Source organism: Falco peregrinus, chromosome 10, assembly GCF_023634155.1.
Source record: "Falco peregrinus isolate bFalPer1 chromosome 10, bFalPer1.pri, whole genome shotgun sequence".
NCBI classification, from domain to species: domain Eukaryota; kingdom Metazoa; phylum Chordata; class Aves; order Falconiformes; family Falconidae; genus Falco; species Falco peregrinus.
In genome coordinates this window covers 18,576,686-18,601,609 of record NC_073730.1, presented here as the reverse complement: position 1 = coordinate 18,601,609, position 24,924 = coordinate 18,576,686, and the positions used below count along the sequence as shown (strand labels likewise).

The 24,924-nt window shown below is 37.8% G+C and overlaps 1 protein-coding gene across 4 annotated transcripts in view; it reads left to right on the top strand.

Moving 5' to 3' along the window:
• HS2ST1 (heparan sulfate 2-O-sulfotransferase 1) overlaps positions 1-24,924 on the top strand; it is an 81,378-nt gene that overhangs the window by 36,661 nt on the left and 19,793 nt on the right. For all 4 annotated transcript variants that reach the window (XR_008749024.1, XR_008749023.1, XR_008749022.1 and 1 more), the window contains exon 2: positions 23,660-23,898. Coding sequence is in view for 1 of the 4 variants with exons in the window: in XM_055815407.1 (XP_055671382.1) it covers positions 23,660-23,898 (239 nt within the window). In the remaining 3 variants the exon portion in view is untranslated. The remainder of the gene's footprint in view (positions 1-23,659; positions 23,899-24,924) is intronic.

Genomic DNA, 24,924 nt, shown 5'->3' with positions numbered 1-24,924 from the left:
CAAGTGCCCGTACAGGTAATTTTATGCATATTAGAGAGCTGCATTAGTAGCAAAACAGGGCATAAGGTGACACTGCAGCAAAATAAATCTTATCTAGCTGTTTGACAAAACATTCTGGTGAAGAAGTAGAAAATAAAATGTGCATTCTGGTGTGCAGCTGAAGGTCTTGTTCTGAGAAACAAACTTGAATAAGATTGCAAGACACCCGCCTTGAAATATCAGCAGCTTCTTTGGATCAGTCAGAGCTGCAGAGAACTGTGACAAGTCAAATTGATGCTACGATTAAGGCCTGAGCCCAGGATTTACACAGCCTAGCTTTAAATTCTGGGGTGTGTGCGTACGCATGCGCAAACAGCTTCTTTGTGCTATGCTTCCTTGTTTATAAAATAAAGATACATCTTCCAATCTCAAAGGATTTTTGGGATATTAAATCCATAAATTCTGGGACTGTGCAGGTTTCATGGCAGATGTGGCCGTCATGGTCCTTCCAGAAACTCCTAAGATACAAGAAAGCAGCACTTGGCTCTAAAATGCTCTAGACACAATGGTCAAGTTAAGGACAATTGTATACTACTAGTTAGGTTCTTTTTAGAAATACTTCCTTTTTTTTCTCTACTTTTCAAAATCTTTCATAGAGAAGGGTATTTCATTTTAGGAGTATACCAGCTCAGAACCGAATAGCTATAGATAAATGCAATGAAATTTTCTTGGCATCAGCTGTGTTACTCTTTCTCACTATTTCTATGAAATAGTCCCTGTTCAACATTAAAAACACTCTCCTTGCTAGGAATTTAAGCTTTGAGGCCAATATTCATTTAGTAAATAGTTGCACTCATTTCTAAATTTAGTTATTACACCGTGGTGGGTTGTTTGCCTCTCACCAGAAGTGGAAGAGGAGAAAGAAGAGCAGATTCTGGGGAGGAAAGAGCAGCTCTGTTGCAACATTCCAGCCCTTTGTGGTACTCCAAAGGGGGGGAAGAAATCACTGTAGATTTGGAGAGACATTTTTAGGAACAGAGTTGGGCAATCAAGTACCGTGAGCTATCAGAAACTCACACGGAAATTAGTTTTGCAAAGAATAAAGTTCTTGCCAGGTACATTCCCTCTAACTGCTCTGCCAGTTGTGGCATCTGGGAGTGTAGCTGGAGGAAGGAGCAGGGAAGGAATTGCTTCTGTATGTTGAGTTGATCTGAGGCCCAGCCAACCATGAAAACTTGGTGCCATCCTTGTGGAGCTGCTTTAAAAGCACCCGTGTAGATTCCTTTGATGTGTTAAATAGCTTCTCTGATCACACCTGTGAAGATTTTTGCAAGAAGTAACTTAAAACCAGAAACTCTATTAATTTTGCTGTTACTTTGAAATACCTGTTCCATGACTGGCATTTATTCTCTTCTTTTAATGTTCATTTAAAGCTATGAAAAAGCACATTTTCTATTTAGTCTTTATAAGCTTATTCACTAGTTTTGGTTTCTATTTTCCAGTGCAGTATAAACATCAGACTATAACTGTCTAACTGTAGCAGTAGTAGTTTTACTGTTTATTGTATAAAAACTGTAAATATGCAGCAGTTTTTATCAAAATGTTTTGCAAACTTTTGACTAAATTAATAGCACTCCTGGGGAAAAGCCAAAAAAATCTAGCCATTGAATACGCATGCAGATCGGACCATCATGAGTTGTGAAACTTTATGTAGCAGTATATTAAAGTTGGTCTCAAAATGCAAGTGTTCCCATCATTTCATCCCGCGTTAATCTTTGGATCTGTGTGTATTTATTGTCATAGAAATTTAATTGTGTTAATGTAGTGCCTGACTCCTAATGAATAATTTGCAAAAGAAGTGGACTGACACTTTCTCAGCATATTGTGTTTGCATCTTAATGAACATTTTCTGCTTGGTCATGATCAAAATAGGAGTACATTTACATAATGTTAATCAAGCACTTGTTCTTAGCATTTGGAAAAGGGCAGGACTTAAATTTAATTTTTAGTGTGTGCATGTCTCTTAACACAAATTTAACGGCTAGTTTAAACTACAAGCTACTGTCACAGTGAAAACTGGTATTAACTGTCCCTTCTACAAACTCTGTATTAAATGTTCTTTTAAGATGTTTTATAGATGGATATTTTATAAGTCATTCCTATTGCTTGCTCTCTGGACATAAATCTTATATGAACTTTCCCTAATCTTTCTCAACCTTTTTAATTTAGATGATTACTTGCCATTTTTAGCTATTCATGGAGTGATAATTCTTTTCTGCTAGTTTGGTACCACTTCATCTTTGCAACCGGAGAATAACAAGTGCTTATAAACATCTTTAAAGATTTTTGTCTCAAAGTCTAAAGGAAGCAGGTATTTTGTTGGTATTTTCCTTTTCTTGTCTTTTTTTCTCCTTTCTCCAGTGTTAAAGTGGAAGTATAATCAGCTTAAAGTTGAGAGAAACAAAATTCTGAAAGGAAGCATAAGAAAATAATGTGTGACACTTCAACGGAAAAAGAAAATGTCAGTCACAGGCAACCTGTTTTGACTATATAGTTATTATTATTATTATTTGCCTCTTTTTGGTTTTTGTTTGGGCTTTGTGTTGGTTTGTGGTGTGTGGTGTGTTGTTTTTCTTTTGCTTCCTATTCTAAGAGTGTCGTGTATTTCATTGTTTTATTAATTGACAACCTAAAAGTTAGCATTCACCTTTCTGGAATCAGGGGGAAAAGAAGCTCCTGCCAGGTGGAGATTTTGCAGTAAGAGAAATGTGTGTTGGTTCCCACTGTGAGAATAGAATATTTTGGCCAGAAGATGATGTGGCATTGCACAGGAAAGTAGAATGGAAAGATGAAAAATGAGAAGGATGAGAATATAGGAAAAAGAGGTTGGACTAAGGAAAAAAACCCCAACATACCACATTGATACTTTGCTTTCTTAATTACTGTTGTTTATTTTTAAAAGAGAAAAGCATGCTCTGCATCTGTCTCCCCACTTCAATCTTTCAGAAGAAGCTAAAATGTGCTTTTCTCATTTTTCAGTGCAAACAGAGCAAGGCTACAGGGCGTTGTATGCTTTCAGGCATATTGTAAGAACTGGATTATGAGGGAAATATCAGCTGTATAAATGGACTGTGTTATCTGTTGGATTCCTGAATGGTGTTTAGCAAGTCATTTGAAGCACAGGCTTGGGTTGTTAGTGCTTCTGTGACAGCATCTTTCATCTGTTGCTGCCAATTGTGTCCGTAATGGTTCTTTTGGGCTGCTTTGGAATATCAACGCGGTTCCAATATGACTAGAATCAGGTATCAGTTAATGTAGTAGTCCAACTGTCTCCCAGTGCTTAATTGTCATAAAAATCATATGCAGACTGTATGAAGCAATTCTGTCATGATCTTCGTTCCAACAGGTTCTCACTGTTTTCTGTCGGCTTCTCACTGAGATAAATCATCCATTATCGGTGTTAAAACACTGCGCTTCAGGCTGCACCTTTTACTCTGCAGTAAGCTCACACAACTTGATTTCTTTTGAAAAAGAAACATGTCTGTGTGTACAGCTGTAGGACAGCAGCAGGAAAAAACTAATACTGGTAACAGCAAAATGAAGACTACTTTCTCTTGGTAATCTTCATCTATATATGGTGACTTCGTTTTTGTGAATTGTTTGATTTAGAGCCCATGGATTTACTGAGAAAACTTCAAAAATTTCTCTTGATTGCCTTCGTGCAAAACAAATACTGATCTGGCTTTTGCCATCCCAAACTTCTTTTTTTCCAGTCCGAATGGCTATGACATTTCCATAGCACCAGGCAGTTTTGGCACAATGCCTTTCTCTCAGAACTTTCTCTTCACCCATGGCGTTGCTTCCCACATGAAGCAAAAATCACGAGAGGATCAAACTGAGAGTATCAGGCCCAAACAGAGGGCCTGATAGATGAATTTTGCTGTATTTTGATGCAGCTGTTGAAAAAGTGCATGTGTCCTAGTTTCCTTCAGCTCACAGCTGTGTCTTTGTTGAAAGTTTGTCACTGGTTCATGGTTTACCATACTGGCTTAAGCCACCAACAGGAGTGTTAGGAGGCTGAGATGGGAGGTAGGGCTGACACATGGCCCGTTCCTCATTCCTGGGATGGAATGGTACTTCCCAGCCTCTGCTGTGTCTGTCTGAGCTCTTCTGTACAGTAACTAAGTGTCCAAAGGAGCAAACAAATATTGCACTGACATCTGGAATTTTAGGCAAGCCAAACAAAAGTATGTATATCTGCTGTCACCTTTCCTACAAATGCTTTGATAGAAGCAGACACTCTAGTAGCAAATGTTTAATGTTTAATGTCACAAGTTTAATGAGCAGCCTTGTAAAGACAGTTACTGGTTTTGATTTTACAGAGGGTTTGACTGGTTTACGAACCATTGTACATAGTACATGTACATAGTAGCTGCAGTTGCATAATGAGAATATGATGGTGTGTAATGTGAAGATTTTGTTTCAAGGAGGAACTGCAATGTTCTGACAGTCCAGGTTCTTTCTGAAAAGGAATGAATTAGCAATTCACTGTGGTGAACCTCTGAAGGGTCTGAGTAATCTAAAAATTCAGTCAGTGCTGGGAAGAGCATTGCAAGCCGATGTGTAATGCTGCTTCCAAAGTAGGTATTGACAATGGACTCTCATGGTGAGAGAAGGAAAAGTGATGGAGTATTTGCGCTTTGAAATCAGAAGTCTAGTGTCTTTAATTCATTCTTTCAAATATACATGAGCATTATTAAATTTTTTTACTGGCAAAATTTTTTTGCACTCAGGGGATGTTCTGATTCTGGTGTCATTAGATATTCCACTGGATCTCTGTACTTCAAGGATGGAGAAATTGATCCCTTAGCGTAAGTTTCATTTGCATAAGTATGCTATATCTGTTCTGCATAATTATACACCACCAGTATGAGCAGCAGAATGTTACATATCTGGAGCTTGAAAAATTCTTTTAATTTGACTTTTTTTTTATTGTTTTGTCAGTCAAGGGTTGGTTTCATTTTACAGAACAGCTGAATAGGGAAACTATGATTGAAGTACCAGTTTCAAGCATCTAGTCTATGTGTTAGTCATTACCATGCTTGCTATACCAGTGTTTATTTATCCTGTATGAGAATTTTCCTTTTTTTTGTTGTTGTTGTTTTTATTCTTTTTTAGAAAAATACAGGCATAAAAAATGCATATGACTAACTTGGGTTGGGATATAAATGTCTGAAAATATAGCATGGAGCAGAAAACAAAAACAACTGGAAAAAAACCCAATAGTTCAATTTGTCACAGTGTAGTGATTACCCAGACCTTGATATATGTAAGAGAGCTTAATAATAAAGATTTCCAAGTGATTTTTGTTTGTCTAGCGTTCACAGCTTCTTCAGAGTGAAAGTGAAATCTTTCCATGAAGCATCCATGTATTCCTGAAGATAAATCTCTAATAAAACATTTCAAAATTGCAGCTGAGGCAGCAAGTGTTTGCTATGGGACAGAATTTGTGAAATGCAAAGAACAAAACTCTTCTTTTAGCTGCAAAATGCATAATTCTTGTTTCTTTTCTGTAGGTGTGTTTGTTCAGGGGAGTTGTCTTGCGACTGGCATTATCATAATCTGGGGACTGCTTCTGCATCAATAGATAAAGTGTGGATTTTCTTAGATAAGAAGAATGTTTCTATCCATAAGTGTTTAGCTTCTTTATTCCAGTTGCTTTGTTTTTAATTGTGGATGGAAACTAGGCAAAGCAACTTGGATGTGTCTTAACATTTGGGAGTATTTAAGACAGGGGAGTAGGAGCTTCAGCATGCTTAATAAGAAGGAGGGGAGTTTAGGGAATACTGGGGAGGTTTGACACTGGAAGCTGAAGAGCTAAAGGGTTGGTGCTTGACATGAAGGCAGTGAAGGCAGACGAGGTGTGTTTGAGGAGACACCAATACCTGTGGATAGAACACAAATAGGGCCATCATAGCTGAAAACTCACAACTGTGGGCTTTATTACAAAGTACTTTGTATAATTGTGTACTGGTATGCAGTTTTTGATGTTGGTGGCAGGGAATTATTTTGGGTGTTTTTTTTTTGTTTTGGGGTGGTTTTTTTCAGGAGGTACTATAACTGGGTACTGTATCTTTTTTTCCCCAAGAAGAAGTAAATGCTCTGTCTTCCCAGTGGCAGTGCTTTGAGAAGAAAGGAGTTGGATGTTATATTCCTTCCCTTTAGTTTACAGGTCTGCAATCAAAAAACTTGTTTACTTTGGTCCGCCAGCACAAATACCAAGTGTATTGAAAGATCCTCTGGTTCCTCACTTTGATATATTGCTGAATACCAGTGTACTTTCTCTGAACAGATCAGTGGCTCTGTATACTTGGTTCTTTTTTCAGTCTCTAATAAATGGGCAAAGAAATGTCTTGATTATTTTTATAAAAACAGTTACATTCTGTAGAGCAGAAGTTTGTGCTTGGAGGGAGTTTAAGGGGAGCTAAAGTGATGTCCCCAGTGTTTTCAGCCTGCTTCACGAGCCTTTTGTATGTCATGTTATATTACCTCTGAGTTGGAAGATACTAAACCAAAATCCATTAAGACAAGACCTAATGTTATCTCAACTGCCTTACATATAAAAAGATAGATGAAGACTATCATTCTTCTGTATAGAGAAAGCCAAATGTCCATTCCCCCTCAAATTCCTGAGGCTTTATAAACAAGTATTTGTGTTCATTCTTTGATAAAGCAACCGCAGAAAAAAGGCTGAGGCAGTTGATTGCATAAGCCTGATGGTTGGAAGATGGGATCCTCAGGCCTGTCACTGCTTCCTGGCCTCAGACTGTTCTCATTCAAGCATGTTAAAAGCTACCTAAAAAAACTTTAAAAGCTTCTGAAACTCCTGGGTTTTTTTGTATGGAACTAGCACTGTTTCTTTACCTTCAGTGCCCCTGGTTAGAGCTCAGGGTGTCTGCCGTTCTTTCATTCTATATGAGGGTCTATTTTTCTGCTGTCTGGGATCATTTCCCACCTTTTTTAGTGGTTTTCTGGCTGGTTTTTTTTTTCATTAACTTCACTTGCTAGAACTATGGTTGTGTTTTAATGGTGGTTTCCAATAAAGCCTAAGACTCCTCTCTTGTTTGGGTTAACAGGAGATTTGTTATTCAGCTACATAATATAAAATGAAAGGAAAACACTGTTAATTATAAATGACTAGCATTATTAACTGTATCCAAACATATATTGCAGAATTCTGATGCCCTTCCCAATGATAGCTGTGTGCTGCCAGGTTTACTTTCTGTGTAGACTCTATTCCCAGCTCTCACCAAAATAACCTAGGCTTTTTGAACTTCTGTACAACTGTATGTGTCTGTATGTACAAATAAGAAATTCTACGTACAAAGTTTGCTCTTTAGTTGAGGATGGAATAATACAGCATTTTCTAATTGATAGACAAATTGGACGTTATTTTTTCTTTCCAATTTCTCTCCTTCCTCCCATGTTTAATGTACTTTGACATCCTGAATTCACCACATTGATTGGGGAATTAAGAATGTTGGCTTGGATGTGCTTGAAGCCCTAACTGTTGTTAGTTTGGAGTAATTAATAGTAAGGCCCTCTGTTATTTAAATCCTTTTGGAGGTCATCAGTGATCTTGAAGATTGGTTTGTCTTTAAGACCATTGAAACAGGAGTAAGTCTGTATGCTTCTCAGCTTGTATTGCATTCGTGCAGAAAGGGAGGTGAAATAAAAGAAGCTGAATGTGTGGGAAAATAGCGTTCAAAGCTTTCACTGGCGAGTCTAGGAAGAAAATAGCAAATTCAGTCTATGTACAGACTAAAAAACTTATGCTACTATTGACTTGCTAAAGGAAACGTTTGTGTAGTACTTAATGTGTTCTGAAGTCTTGATGAAATATTTTGGAGATTTGCTAGTTTTCAGGTAGCTTTATCAATTTATCAGTTGTGGAATACAACTCCGATGACTGATTTATATTGAACAATAAACTGAACCCAATCTATTTAATGAAGTATGCTAGGTACTTCAAGGAGTGCCTCACCCTTCACTCTGTATCTTACCTCCTTTACCCCCACATTCCTCTTGGATGGCATGTTCAGCAACTGTTATTCTGACATTGGATTTTTACTATAACCTTTCTATAATGATGTCTGTATTGCGCTTTAATTGCATTAATATTTACTGGGTTTTAAAGTCCTGGCAATGAAGCAAAAGGTTCTCATTAAGTGTAATCCAAGACAAGACTGTATTTCAAAGTAGTTGTATTGATTGCAACAGCTGATAATACTTTGCCCTTAAACTAAGGGAGCAGTTTATTTTCATAGTAAGTTGGTGTTATGCACCTTGATCTTTGCAACTGGAGTAACTTTCACATCTGAATGAAATAAACAATGTGTTTGCTATTCTAGCTAAGACAGTTCATTACAGCTTATAATGGGAAAGTTTAATATGTTTCTGGTCCTTGATCCTATAATCAGCCCTTCAGACAAATCTGTGAAGCTCTGTAGGGCTTGACTGACTTCCACAGATGTTCAGCCAGAAGTAAGAATTCAAACCTGAGAAGTCTTAATTTTTGACTGCAGCTGAAATGCATTGTCATGAAAGTTCTTTGGTGGCTACTTTATTGGTTTTGATCCTATGTTGTCTGCTTAAAGGTGAAAATATAGTCTTATTTATGCCTATCTTTATATGCAAGGGGCTTGAAAAAATATGGGTTAAAAATAAGTTGCTGTGTCACAGGCATTACATGGATTCCTCTGATTTTTTTCAGTGATTTGATGTTGGCTAATAGAAAATGTTGAACATATTTCCTCCCCTTCTTTTTATATAAGTTTCTGACAGGAAATCTGTAGCTAAATATCATTTTATGATTTCCATCTGTTCATGTATAATAGTGTTTTATAATGCAGTCCAGATTGCTGCCCAATAGAAATGTCTGTCCTATAGCAGGAGATAGGCTTTCAAGAGATTGTTGTACATACTAATTATTTTTTTAATGAGTGCTTCATTTAATTTTGAGGAAAAGTAACTAATTTCACAGACAGCTTCCTTGATGCAAAATTTTCCACTAATTAACCTTAAGATAGTGCCTCATTTTTCTAGTGCCAGTATTTTTTAAAAGAAAGGTTTGAATAGTTGTACTACCACAGTAAAATAAGAAAATAGAATGCACCCTTAGATTCAGAGGTAAAGAAAAAGAAGGCAGCAGAAACAGAAAATTGTTGCTGAAATGTTTCTCAGTAGCTAACTTTTGTGATCTCTGCGGTGTTTCCCAGATAGTGAGGACTAGATTAAAGAGCATTTACAATAACAGATATAATTTTAATTTTGACAACTCAAGTGATTTCCTCAAGTATTAAGAGTAATTGATGTAACTATTAAAACACTAGCTCCCTAAAGATGTTTGTCAGCATATGTTTTAAAATGAAAGTTTGCGTCCTTCACAGCTGGGAAGAAAGGGTTGGTAATGGGAACCAGGTGTATCCATATGGTGGGAAAACAAGAAGGCAAATGAAAAAAATTTACCTGTGTTATTCATGCTCTTCATCACATGCCAGTCTTGATTTTTGTACAACTGACCGTAAATCATTGCAGGGGTAGTGGACTAGGTGACCTTTAAAGATCCCTTCCAACCCAAACTACAAATCTATGATAAATTATTGTCGCTTTTCTTTATAAACTTTGCAATCAAATTGCCTTTACATGTCTTTACTGCCTGGGAATTTCCGTCTTTCACATTTAATGATAATCTGAATAATAAAATTAACATGAAAATTGGTTTAATGTTTATCAGCTCAGGACTAACTTAGGGACAACTGTAGTGTGTATTAAACGAGGCAGGACACTGTCTGTGACCTGCGAATGGGGCTGGAAGTACCTCTCCAGGGCAGAGCTGTGCTGCCCCCAGTGAGGATTAGCTTTCTAATAGCCTAAATAATTGTTATAAAGAGCTCTTGCTTCCTAAAAAGAAACTTGTTTTCTATCCATGTTAGATTTCCTTTCACCCAGACAGTTAGTTGCAGACATTTTAATGGCATGAATCTGAATTTTTGTGGGGTTTGCAGTTCAGTTGTTATCAATTAAAAAATGTTCTCTATAGATAAGCTAATTTCCTATGGTTTGTCTCCCGTGGCTGTACGCTTTGCACAGGGTGACCATTTGCAGAGAAGGAGGTAGTAATCCATCTGAAGTTCGGAGTTTGGAACTATTCATGTATGTAGTCGTGAAGGAGTACGGATCTATCATTTTGTAAAATGAATGCCATTGGATTCAACTGCTTTTTTGATGAATATACTGAGTGAGTTAGTATCTGGGCTGAAAGCAGGGATTGTTCTCAAATGCTTATGCCCACAACAGATGTGCAGAGACAGCTAGTCTGACTCCCACAGCTCTGTTGGGCTAGACAGCGCCATTAAACTTCTGTCAATTACCCCATTGCCAGTCACATCACAGCGGCTTGCGACAGCTTTCCTCTGATGTCAGGAGAGACGTCTGTTGTGTTCTGATGCAGACTCATGTTTTCCTCCTCAGAGAGAAGCAGCGTGAAACTCTTTTGCTTCAAAGATGTTGAGAGCCATGATTTAAAAACAAAACCAAAACTCCACAACACTTAAAACTACATATTTTTTTTTTTCCCCGCTCTGAGCAGTTGGAAGACACAAAAGCAGAACAGAGCTGTGGCAGCTCAGGTTTTTTTTGTTCAAAAGAAACCTGCCGTTTGGAAACGTGTTACATTTTGAAATAACGCATACCATGTACATTTGTAAATTCAGCTTTCAGACGTTAATGCATTACAGAAATTGTACCTCAGATGGAGCACAGGTTAGAAACAGTTTACGGGGCATACAGAAATTACTGAAGTTGCAGATATTTAAGTGGCACATCTAAGGTCAAATGAAATTTCTCCTACTTGAATTTGCAGGCTTGTAACTGACTACAGAGGGTGGCCTTTTCTGTAGGCTCTGGAAGAAGCGGCTACTGGTTTAATCAAATTATCACTGTGGTAATGTGTCCACATTTGAGGGCAGGCCACTTGGACAGAATAACCTGTTTTAAATTTAACGTAATTTTGCTGAAAAAATTAGATATATACATACATACTGAAGTACGGCTCTGTATCTTGCTTGAGAGTTCTCTTATCTTCTCAGTTGGCCATAGGCTAGTAGCGTACAGAGATGTGAAATCCTGATCTATAACAATTTCAATACAGAATTTTCTTTTGATAAGAAGTGACCCATTTTCTCATTGGTATGGTGATGTTTGAAACATAGTGAGAATTTTTACCCTAAGTCAGTTTTAGTCCTCCAGATTGATGTCAGCCCATGATATCCTCTCCTTCCTGAGAAGGTAGCATGGTATGAATTAGGTGTCAAGAGAAGCGTGAAAATATTTTGAGGTGGCTGTTCAGAAACTACGAGAAGTTGCTTTTATCTGGGAGCGTAAAAGCAGTAAGACTTCAGAAGTTATTTTAGTATGAGCAAGAGAGGTATTTGTTTACAACTTACAGGCAGCCAAAGTATTTCCTTTTGAAGGATAAATTGTGTATTAAAAAAAAAAAAAAAAGGTGCTTTAATCAAAAGGCCAAGTGATTTTGCACTTGAAAAATGTGCACTAGCAATGTGGCTTCTTTGTATGTCTTTAAAAAGCGTTTGTAGATGTCAAGTTTTGGGAGAAGTGCATTAACACTAGCCTTCCAAGGAGGCAGTAGAAATGTAATCCTTCCTGTATCCGAGCAGGTCATTATGAGTTTAAATGATTCATGGGAAACCATGGGCAGTGGTGTATGATTATTAGCAGAGTGCCAGGAGTCTGTAAGGAGAGGCTGTAGCTATCAGAGGAAGATGATGTGGCAAATAACTGGAAGGTTTAAGAAGATGTGAGATAAGGCAGTTGAAGGAGACTGGTATGCAGATGCTATTCTGTAGTGGGCATACTGTACTGCTAAATCATTTGTTACCGAATACTGTAAGTTTGTCTATTATTTATTTTTGAGTACCAGTTTACTGAAGTCCTTGTGTGGGAGCTTTCATTCTTTTTCCCATACACAGCTGCTTGGTTCCTTTGTATTGCCTTTGCAGAAGGGATGATGTTCCTTCCTTGAAGAAAAGTCCATTGAAGAGAAAAGGGCACGAAGGGGTGAGGATAACCTTAAAACTTGACAGGAATTATTGATGGGGTGGATCTAGAGCGGTGACTGAGGAGATGAAGGGTGGGAATACGCACGTTCTCACTATTATTTGCTTATCCTGGAGCTTCCTTTGGACCATGTGGTACACTGAAGGATTATTGGCTCCCTCTTTTCTGCCCAAACTCATGTCTGGATTGCTCCTACCGTGATACGGTGTCTTTAGAGCTCTGTTGGTACATGGGTAGTTCGTTTCTAACCACTGCAACTAAATCTGCTGAGGATTGTGAGTCAAATTTCTATTTATATGTTATTTTATTTTATTTTATTCCTTATGTGACAGTGTTGCCAGAGGGTCTGTGTCATGGCAGAGAAGTCCTTTTCATGTTTTCCTCTGCTCACTCAGACTGAAGAATACCTTCAGTGTGTGACATGTTTCTGGAAGGTAATATGTCATCTCCCTGGAAACAGAATTCACCAGTGGTATTTTTTGCTTTGAAGTATCCCAGACAAATAAGCTATTTCTTACAAAAACTGTATCAATTGGTATATCCTCCCACAGAAGTTTATAATACACACACCCTCAACCCCCCCAGTAATGGCTTGGTTTAAAATACCTTTCTGATTTAACACTCTGAAGAAGTAACTTCCACTTCATATAGCAAAAAAGAGGACTTGTGTGTTTTTCCATACGTCCTTTATTTGAGGTACCAACAGATATTAAAATATCCTTACATGGTTACAGCTTGTTAATATAAAAATGAACTTTTTAGCCTTCCTATTCGTATACACAAAAATAGTAACTGAGACTAGCGGAATTTGAGGATGGTGATTTAATGCAAGGCAAATTTATAAATATATATATATGGAAACCATCTGTGGTCACTGGAGACTTAAACAAAAAGCAGCTCAGGAAATTTAGGGTTCTTGTAGGGAGATGTGAAGAAAAAAGAGGAAAAGCTTTTTTAGATGACTTCTGTAGCTTTAATACTGGGGTAGAAAGGAAGTGTTACGGCTGTACAGCTTCTCTGGGGAAAGCTGAGCTGAGACAAATACCTGCATCCCTGGTGAGAGCACACAGTTCTCAGCGTCACACACCTTCATGTGGTGGGAACATAGGCCGTGAAGTTTCAACAGATCTTTGCTTCAAAACACGGTTTTAGCATTGCTACGCGCATCTGTGCTGACTGTGTAACGTATTGCTTAATATCAGGTTAAAATACCTTAGGTGGCTCAGTATTGACAGTTCAAAACACTTTCTGTCTGAATGACAGCAAAAGGATTATTCCCTTACAGAGCTCTACAGGTTTCAGCCATATTAGAAATGGGTTAATGCTAGATTTTAGGCTATTGACTATTGTTAGAAGCAGATTACTTTGCTTGTATAAAATAAAAGATGACAATTTAAAGTCTTGATGTCTGCAAAAATTAATCTGACCAAATACGTGAATGTTCCTGGTGGTTGCTTTTTGGTTTTTGTTTTCAAGACCAGCCAGCTCTTATATACTGTGCAATTCTACGTCAGCTGCCAACAAAATTATATGTAAAGCTAAATTAACTTTCTCATTGTTCCAGGGGCCTTCGTAGAATGAGTATTTTAATGGATTTGAAATGCTAAAAAGAGAATCTTGATTCCTTTTTTCTCTGTTTTTACTGGGGGTGGTCGGGGTGGTGGTGTATCGGTAGGAATTCTTCTTTACTTTTATTTCAGTGGCATTGCATTATCCAGCGTAACTTTCTTCAATTCTGACTTTTAGTAAGTTCAGCGATGATGTACCTTCTGATAATGGGTTACTGTAGTGTCTTTTAGTCGGGAAGCACTGTCAGACATTGATGAATATAAATCTATTGTATCCCCTACAGTCCGTATCCCCAAAGCTCTGAGCAAGGGGCTGGAGTTCTTGTTACCTTTTTGCAACAGCTGCCTGAGATGCAGCAAGGGAATTGCTTGCCCTTTTGTTCTGGTCAAATTTTCATCAAATAGTCATCCTTGTGCAAAAAAGGACTGATTTGGGGGAAGAACAAAATATTTCTCATGCATGTAGGAAAATAATTCCTTTTAATTAAAAAGCTTAATCCAATTTAAATCAGGATTAACACCCAGAGGCTCTCAGTGAGCAGCTGGCTCGCTTACTAGTGGGAAGTTTTTTGTACAAAACCACCTTACTGCACATCTCACCAGTCCTGGGCTGTCTCTGTTTTTGCAAGAAGGAGCCTCCATATCATCACACTGACATGGAACTAGATAAAGCTCTTGCTTGTATAATTTTGATATTGCTGATCAGTGTCTACTGAAAAGAGTTTTTATGGTAGTATTGTTGGTGTGCAAGTATATTTGAGCTGAGCATGCCTGCTCAGTTTCTTAGCACGGAGAAGATGGATGTGGAAGGTTTGCATTAGCTGGTTAGTTGTGTCACAAGTGTTCTCTAAGGCACAATTTCAAACTCCCCGGGTAGGGCCTGGGAGGGTACACATTGCTAGGACTTGCAAGCTTTCCTTTGTAATATTCCCTCTACCAACCCCTTGAACCCACTGGGCCACTGCTCCTTGTAATGCTCTGAAAGTCAGAGGGGAAGGGCTACCTTTAGAGCAGGTGATTATTTTATTCAGGTAGAAACCAGGTTGATACTGCGTGTATTTGCTCTCCTAGTTCTGCCTGAATATAGCCTGGACCCCCAGGTATGAAGAGGTGTAGGATATAGCAAGAAGAGATTTCCAGAGGTAGGTTAAAAACTATTTAATTCAGTGTTCATTGTAGTTCTAGCATTTAATTAAAAAAGAGTTTTTCTTGTACTTTCATTTATCTAAAATGGCTTGAGGTTCCTGAAATGTAATTTTTGAGTGGTCTGTGTGTTGTTAGAGTTGATCTTTATTCATGTTTATCATTTTTCATCTTCATCTCAGATGAGGTCTATAGTCTGCAAGCCTAAGATTAGAATAACAGATAAAGCAGTATTTTTTTATATATACATTGATATTTAAGCTGCATGAGCTAGCAAAACTCTCGATTAAAAACTTGCAGGTTTTGGGGAAAAATAAAACATACTTCTTATTTGTATATGAAGCAACCAGGGTATAGAATTAAACTGAAGTTCCTATAATGAGTTAAGAGCAAGATAAATGGTTTTCACAAAGAAAGCAAAATATGTAATCAAGAGCTTATCTAGTCAGTATTTAAGAAACGTAATTAAAATGAATCTGTTATGACTTAATAGCGGTGGGGCTCATTCAGCATGCAGACTCATTTCTGTTTTTTCAAAGGACTTTACACAAACTCCTATAACTACATTAAAGTTAGAAATCATGCTTATCACTGTAAATGCTAAGACACAGCCAATGTTAATTAAACAAATACCATGCTGTATCTGTTGGTACTACACAGAGTTATCATGTTTATTCTTGGTACTCATAACTTCCTAAGATTCCTAATAAAATATTTACAATCTTCTACCTTAACCACGTCAGCCGCTGTTCTGATCAGAAGGCAGTGCTGTTTGCTATCTTGCTGGTTTTTGGCTGCTAGACCAGCTGGCAATAGTCTGTTTTCCAGATTAGGTTAGTTTAGCCAAGAGCTGTGAAGACAAGCAGGGGTGGTATGAGTGGAATATGTTGCAAACAGCACTATATCTTACCAGTTACTTTCATTAAATCTGATGGTGGCTTACTGTAATACAGCATTGTCCATACACCCAGGTCTTTCAATGATTTTTACAGACAGCTTAGTGATCCTTTTTGCTTTTATGCTAGTCAGTATCCTTTTAGAAAAAGTAAATGATTGTATGTCTGGAGCAAGCTTGTATAGAAACAACAAAACAGTCTCCAGGCTGCCTTACTAAATGGAGTCAGATGATCTATATTGATCTTGCTTTCTTTCATTACTTGAATTGGATTTTGCTTGAAGGAGTGACATGCATGCACATTTATATAGTGAAACGCTGGTGACAACTGTATCCTTGTATAAAACAGTCCCATTAACTTTTCTTGCTAACACTGAAGTCCTGCATTACGATATTAAGGCACTGTAAAAGCAAATCCTGCTGTTACATACTCAGCTGCAGTTTATTATTTAGAGAACAAATCCTTGATTTGCAAGTATTTTTCATTGCTGTTTTAGTCACAGTGCTTCGTAACAGTTCATGGACAGTTTTGGGGTTCTGAAAAGCCACAAACCTTTTTCTTGTGTGATTACATCCTTCTCTTTACAGCTATCTATTATTCAAGTTTCCTTGTCCTAAAGAAACTAGAAATTGCAAGTGACTGGGAGGAAAAAAAGATAAATGGTGTCTATTGTGTTTGCTGTCACGCTAATTCATTAACTGGAATTCACCACTTGTCAAGCAAAACAGTTCAGTCTGAAGTTGGAGAGATTATGGAGCTGTTTGACATATGCTTATCTTTAAATTTTACTGCTGCACCATGTTGCCTAAAATGTTTCTCTAAATTTGTATGTAGCTTTGTAATTAGGTTTATTAGCAATTTTCAGAAGTCGCAGTAGTGATGCTATAATTACAGCTGAAGATGTGTTTTTATGCACCTTTTCCAGAATTTACAAATTTTTCGAAATTTCATATTTGGTGGAATGAAATATCCTTTTTTTTGTTTTATTGGATATTCTTACACAAATATGTCTGCTGTAAGCCATAACCATGCTTGTTGGGGTACCTAATATTTGAATCTATAAGTGCGATTTATCAGATCTGTGACTTTTCATGGGTTCTTTTTTAGTTACGCCCTTCCTGGGACTTGAGATGCAGGCCCTTACCTGTCCTATGTATTATGTAGCTAAAACCCAGACTGACTTCATAGTACATGCGTGGTGTGTCTGGTCCTGTGTCAAAAAGGGCCACAACATAGTCTTTCATTAAGATATTCTGCCCAACAGAATGCTGGAAGAAAAATATGTAAGGCTTTTATGTTAGCTGGCTTTTTTTTAAAAAAAAAAAAGATAAAAAAGTAAATACTTGTTCAGAGCTTAATCCTGAAATACTCTGTTCCTTATAAATGCAGTTGATCAACTAAAAAAAAATTGCAGGAAAATGAGAAATGCAGGTTCTGATGTTAAAACCAGCTTGGATGTGCATGTAAGACAGTGATTTCACTGTTGGATAGACTTTTTTTATAAGCTTAAGTCAAACCCTTAACAATATTACACACTAATCAATATGCTTCTACTTATGTGTTCAAAATAAAGCCCTGGCAAAAATGCTATCTTGAAATTAAATGATGAGTATCAAATGCTAATGAAACTGTAGCAGGTTTTTCAGCATCACTACTTCTAATTTTCAGACAGCTGCTGCATTAGATTTTAGTTAACAATCTCAGTGCCTAGCTGGAGGTGCCTCCTTGGTGGTCTGGGTTGGGTTTTTTGGGGAGTTATCCTTGCTTTTAACTAGTTCCAATCTGCATTTGTTGGAGTTTAAAGTTTGGAGTTTGAAAACAATTCTCTTCTGTCTGACTGTTCATTTTCTTTCTGTTCTGAAAATGCATTAACCACTATTAAAAAAAAATATGTTTTGGCAGTGTTAGTGACTTTTAATTGTTCACTGAACTACAGTTTATTACAGGAGATCTTTTATACCTGTTTCTTTTCATGCCTTACTTGGAAAAAAACCAAGCTGGAATGAAATTTCTAGAATTAGTCATTAGAATCTCTTGACACTAAGGCAAATTAATTTTTAGAAGGGGGAGGAAAACATGGGAGGTTTTCTTATCTGACTGGTATTGCAAGACTAGTAGTTCATACTTCTATCACATAGCCCGCTTTCCTTGTTTCTTAATGTTGATTGTAATACGTATATTTATAGATGTTAATGGAGAAACAAACTAGTTAGTTACGATTTTAAGGGTGGTCGGTCAGAGACGGCGGTAAGGAGTCACACTTGAGATCTCATCTGAAGTCCCCGGGACTGGTTTTAAGAGCGCTGCGGTTACCGGAGCGGGAAGGCAGGGTTTGCTGCCCCTCTGGCACTCCCCTCACCCAGTGGCTCACCCAGAACTGCCTTTGAGAACATTAAAAACATTCATTAATCAGCAGTAGAGAGACAGCAGGTTCATGGAATATTTGCATAGAGGAAAAGAAAATTGGGAGAAACCGAAGGCTTGCTCAAAATACATGTTGGTCATTAAGTCGTGCAGCTGCTAAAGAATCAATGTGGTGATTCTGCTGTTAGTAAGACTTGAAACTAGAGCGGGATAGAGTTGTTATTCTTAAAGGTCTTGGAAAGTGTTGGTATGTTAATACTGATACCTTAAACAAATTCAACTTTAGGCATCTTTTATTAATTCAATCTATATTTTCCCTGCATTTTTAACTGGGTATAGTGACACAAATCCTCCATGGCCATAAATTGTCATAGCGCCATTGATTCTGTCTCTCCTCCTCTCAGTCCCCAAAGTATCGATACCCACATACAGCAGCACTGTGCTGGTTTGTAAGATCTATGCTGTTAAACAGCTCCCAGAGGGGGCTGCATTTCAGTGAAGGATGGAGGCTACGTGTGTATGGTGGGTGTATATAATTTGAAAATGAATCAGGACATTAACTTTGCTATGTAATTATGGTTCATTTTTAAGCCGCTGTTCAGTTCAGTTTTCATTCTTCATCAGAGGAGAATGCAGTCAATAGTGAGTGGGTTTTCAGTCCTGCTTTGGTTCAGTATTTAGGGCAATCGTGTGTTTAATGCAGCTTTTGGGCAGGGAAACAGCTTGAGAGCTGCTCGGTGCCGCAGGCTACCAGCTGCTTGCCTAATTGGCCTGGGAGCATGGTGGAAGGAAAGCGGAGACACCGAGTCAGCTGGCTTCAATATTGTTCCCAATTGGAAGAAACCTGCTTATTGGTTTGAAATGGCATCCAGTATCATGGATACAGAGCAACTGTTTGCACAGGGTTGATGCTATCCATACTAGCTGTTGAGTTCCTTCACCACCACAGCAAGTGAGTGGAGTTTGAATCCACAACTTTTTCTTCTGTTGGGTAAGGCTTGAAGGCAGCTGAGCTATAATTTAAGACTGAGCCTGTCCTCACCCGTGTGGGAGGTTTCACCAGGTAGCATGGCAGGCGCAGAAGACACACTGAAGAGAGAGCCTAAATAATATCCATAGGTGGGTGCAGAAGGGAAATAGACATAGGGGACAGAAAACATAGTTTGGAGATGCAGAGTGGCATGCTCTGTATTATTCTTCCAGATGCTTGGTTAACTTGACTTTGATAGCCAGCGAGGCTCAAAATGTATCCCTCATCCAGAGTGGTAGGGGAAAGAAGCATTCTGGGTTTGATAGATTTTCCTGTTAAGAAATCGCAGGAGGTTCTTGGGTTTTTGTGAAAAATGCAAGGAGTTTGAAATGCTTGGTTTTGTTAACTTTTAAGTTGTTAAAATCCATGCCACTCTGTTTTGTTTGGGACAATAATTATGCAGTTAACATTTGGATTTGAAATAAATGCTAATAAATTTGTTGTATCTAAGACATTTGTTTGAATGTACAAGAAATGTAGACAAATAATTGCTTATGATCACATTGATTAGTTTCTATAATTATTTAAATATTTTTCAGTTGGGTGATTGGTTTCTAGAATTATGTAAATATTGCCCGGTTGGATTTTCAAATATTTTTATAGGTATGTTTGGGTCCAGTGTATTTTCACAGGTGATTTTATTAGCTGAGATCCTAACAAAACATGGCTAAGCAATCAAACGTGGTGTGTCGATTTCTCTCCCGGGCGTTACTTCTTGTATTAATAGCTTTTTAAACTTGTTGACAAACAGCTTGTAACTTGAAAGGGCAGTTGTCTTGAAAATAAATAATTCTGAATTTTTCCATAATCAGTGGTGGCATACAGATTGAATGTTGCTATTAGTGCTTCTGCTGAAGGAGAAGACATAACTTGCCCATTATATGTCATTTTCTGATAGCATCTGACTGGCAAACCAAGTTGTTGCTAGCCATGGTATTTTCTGGTTTATTGCTACGAAAGGGTGGCTCAAGAAATGTAAGTTGTGGGAAGATGCTGATAGTTACAGAAATGGGATAAAGGAGGATTTTGAAGAACATGTAGACAAGTAGGTGGGAAAATGAGCTTGTTCTGTTGTTTACAAAACACCTGCTTCTGCCAACTGAAGACTTTCTGCAAGTAATTCCTCTGCTGGTAAATAACCACTGTAGTAAACCTTATTACAGTGATCTTACATGGTGCTGCCTGTGTGCAAACTGGCCTTGCAGTTGATGAAAGTTTGTGTGTAGGACAACTGCAGAACAGCATTTTTACTGACTGTATAGTAATTACATTATTTATGACAGTGAACCTAAACAGGCAGTAATAAAAAAAAGTGTGAGACAGAGTATTTTATGCCTTAAAATTATCCTGTATTATATTACTATGAAAATCTCTTGTATTCGAAGTACTACGTTCTTAAATGCTGCTTACCTTTTTAAATTGTTATCAAACTTAGTGTGGACAGTCTTAACCCAGTTTACACATTTAGCTCAATAATTTTGCCTAGATGTTTTTCTTACAAAATTAAGTTTAAATAGAATGGAATGAAGGTGGTGAAACTGTAGGATATCATTTTGTCCACGGGATCTCAGATAGAAAAAAAATTACCTAACCTGATTATTTTTTTTTAATTGACTTCAGAGAAACCAATCTAAGTCAAGTTCTCATAAACAAAGTTAAATTTGCAGGGCTGTCATCTAAGGTTATTCTTTGGTAAACAAAATATACTTAATAAATACCTAACATCGTCTTCCTCCCTATCTTCTACATGTAAAAAGTTATTAGAACATACATTGCATTTTCTACTGCACTTGTAAAAGCAGGTAAGAGCTGGTCATTTTTCAACCGTTACAGGACTTCTGCTTCCAAAGATACTTAAATTTCATAGAAGAGCAAATGAAGTAGTTAGTCAAAGGCCCATCAACTCCTCAAATTCTCTTAACTCCTGATTAACTTAGTTATCCCAAAGACTATTCTCAGTTGCCTGTGACCATTACTGGTTCTCCTCCTCCTCCACAAATAAATAATTAAAAAAATAAATATAATTCATATGTATCAAATCACGTGCCATTTTAAGAGTTAAACTGACTTCAGAAAGTAACAAAGAAAGCTTCCGACTTCAGAGGAAAACTGCAAACTACTCATCTGTGGGAAGAAACATGCATTTTTACAAAACTGGCAGTTTTCCTTGTTGTGTTATTAACAGACTACAGTGAAATTGGCCATTAGGGTGGCTGACCAGGGTAGACGCTTTCAGGTGCTGCTGTATCTGCTTCTCACTGGCTTTAGCTTCCCTTTGCACTTCAGCAGTTTATATCCTGCGCTTCATCTCAGCTTTTGGGTTTTAACTATTGTTAAATAGTTATTTCAAGAAGATTATTGTGGTTCTTAATCATAAATATTTGTTTTAATTTGAAATGTAAAGCCTTCTTATTCTTTAGGTGTTAGAACTGTGTACTTGACACTTGTGAAGGTTCTCTTCCTTGTGTGCGTTCTTGCTTTCCCTTCTCACCGTACAGAGTTGAAGGTTATCATATGTAATAGCCTTTCTGCTAATTGCATCTAATCATACATCTTTTATATCTTATGCACAGTCTTTAAAGTGCACTTATCATGCTAATTCTTGAATCATCGTGGTTTCAAATACCTCATTAGAGGAACACTTCTCATTGCTCCTCTTGCAAATCATGTCTGTTTCTCACAAATGTTTACTACTTCGTTGTGGAAGGGGCAGCTTCCCTCTGCCAGCCAGCCTCATCAGCCCTGGAGCTCTGCACAGTTACAATTCAAATCTAGCTGAGGTCTACTACTCTGGTGTAGAAAATGCAAATTAAATTTGTTTCATTTCCGCCTCTCTAGGTGGTATTCAGTATCTGTGTAGCCTTGGGCAGCCATGTGATTAACTGTGCCCCCTACCAAATGCTTCCTCTGATCTGTTACTGGCAGGCAGGGGGGAGTTGCCAGTCCCTCTTTGTTGTAGCCGTCTTCAGACAGAAGAAACCTGAGTCTGTTGTCTCATCTCTTTCCAAAACAGGACCTTTGCCAGCAGTGATGGGAGAGGTGGCAAATGAGAAAGGAAGGAGCAAAAACTGTGACTGATGTAGTGGGGAGCAACAGATGTCATGTGGAAAATTGAGATATACTCAATAAGCATTTTCTACAAACATTTTCATACTGATGTAACTTAGTTATGGGGTGTGAGATACGAGCATATGAGAGAGTGAGTGAGTTTAAGCTTTGAAGCATTTCAGACAGATGGAAGTTTGTGGTTGAAGACAATTTATGTGGAATTACAGGCTAGTGGTGTTCACAGCTTAATGATTCTGCTTTAAAAGTGATTTTATGTTATAATTAAAGAGATGTGTTGAAAGAGAATAGAAGGAGCTGGGTTACAGGAAGCAAGGGAAGTAAAGGCCAGAGCTGCTGCCGTTAAAAGCGTGTCATCCAGAAAGAGCTAAACCCCGTGTAAGAACACAATACAGAGAATTACAGGTTACTGTTGTGGGACTGACTTCAGTGTGCACTGTTGGCCAATGCAGATGTCTTTGAATACATTATTAAAGGCAATATCGCAATAAATGAATCAGAAAAGATGCTTTGACATCTGTATTACAAATCATATTAAAGTATATACTTATCTAGAGCAGAACAAAGCTGTGTCTGAATCAGCAAAAAGTATTCACTGTTCAGCAGCAGGAAAAAAAATTAAAATGCTATAATACTGGTGATTTTATTTTCTGGATAGGCTTTTAGCACTTGAAGCAGAGTTCAATTACTCCGAGTATTGCCCTTTGTATAAAAGGAAAAATGGTTTATTTGCAATGTACTTACCTTGCCAAAATGTCTTGTTCATAGCTTGCTTTTCCATGTTTCCTTCTTTTTGATGTATTTGATGTATTTCAGTACTGAGAGATCGCTTTTCACCTTAACATTAACGGTTTCATAACCACCTCTTGCTTCTATTCTTGTCATACCTGAAATTAATAAATCTAATTGCATTTTTGCAAATCCATTTATTGTAATACTTCACACTTGGGGCTTGTATCAATTGAAATAACAAAACCATGTTTTCACCTGAATTCCAGTGTTTCTACACAGTTACTTGACTAAATCTCTAGTGTTAGTATTTCTACTGTTTTCAGAAAATTCGTATTCTCCAAATTGCCTGACGTATTCCTTCTATTATTATTTTAAAACAGGTGTTTTATAGAAATTATTTGGGATATTTTGGGGATGTCACCATTTTGATAGCGCACTATAGACATTTTTCTTTAGAGACAATGGCTTTAGGTAACAGTATTATGAGTCATGGAATACAGTATGTGTTCCCTAAACATTGTTTTCCAGTCTTTGTGTTCTGTGTCAAACTAACTCACCTTTTATCATTCGTTCACTTTATAGATTAAGTTCTGCTTCAGATGTATCAGAAATATATATGACAGCAAGTGTTTCCTTTATCGCTGAGGAGTTACTGCTTTTCACCAGGTCTTTTGCATTCTGTGGTTTGAGCTTCACAATTGGTGATACTTACATCGAAATTCTGTATTTGTCATCCTTAACAGAAAGGGCTATCGCAAGACATGAAGTCAGAGAAATAGAACAGCGCCATACAGTAGATGGCCCCCGCCAAGATGTGACACTGGATGAAGAAGATGATGTGGTGATTATTTACAACAGAGTACCTAAGACTGCCAGCACATCCTTCACAAATATTGCCTATGATCTTTGTGCAAAGAACAAATACCATGTTCTACATATCAACACAACCAAAAATAATCCTGTTATGTCTCTGCAAGATCAGGTAAGCTACTGCATTTGGGATGTTTTTATTAAACAAGGGGAAAGTATAGGAAAATTTATTGCTATTGCAGACTTACGTGGTCTGATGGAATTGGCTTTTATGTCCCATTTTGCAATATAAATGGATTCTAATGTGTTTTGTAATCTCTTTGTAGAGAATTAATATTACTTTTTAAATAATAGGTTTAGGTTTTTGCTGGGCTGCTGGGTGGTGGTAAGTATCTGTTTATTGGACAAAAACAAAGATAAAAAGGGACACAGCTGGGGCAGAAATTACAATTGTTTTAACTGTAAAAGTTTATTGTATTGTCAACTGTCTGCCTTTTGGCTGTGTAATAGTATTTGCTTGTCATCTCCATCTGTGGTGAATGCAGTCTTACATGATTTCCTCTCCCAAGTAGTGCAGGCACCGTTCCATGCTGTCAGGGCTATACTTTTGTCTTTGGTACTGGGTCCGGTCAGGTCTCACAGGTGATAAAAAACAGGTAAAAAGAAGTGGTTGTAAATCGCTTGCACTCTAAAGGATCAGTCACTTTGCATCCATGTAAAGTTCTCACTAAAATCAGTGTAGTCCCAGGCTAGAAATGATCATGGCTACTACCACTGCATCAGATGGTGGGTGTTAAAAAAAAGATGAAGGGTCAGCGCTCTGTTTTTCTTGGGGTGTGGTGTGGTGAGGGAGTAGATTTTTTTTGTTGTTGTTGTTTCATTTTTTAAAATAATATTTCTTTACTTGTGAGTGCACATGTAGGAAACACAGGTCAGAGGTCTGAAACATCACCATGTCATCATCCCTGTCTGTAAAACAAACATTTCCAAACTCCCAAGGAATGTACCACCAGTGGTGTGCTGATCATCTGAAGTTGATATGCAGCACAGGCAGGAGCTGCTCTGCATTGCAGCACGTCACCGAGGTTTCCAGCTCCTTTAAGTGCATGCCTGCAGGCAGAGGCAGCTCAGCACAGCTGCTGGAGTGGGGCAAGGGGAAGCAGGTGCGGCCCCTCGCTTCCAGTTCTGTATACAGGGA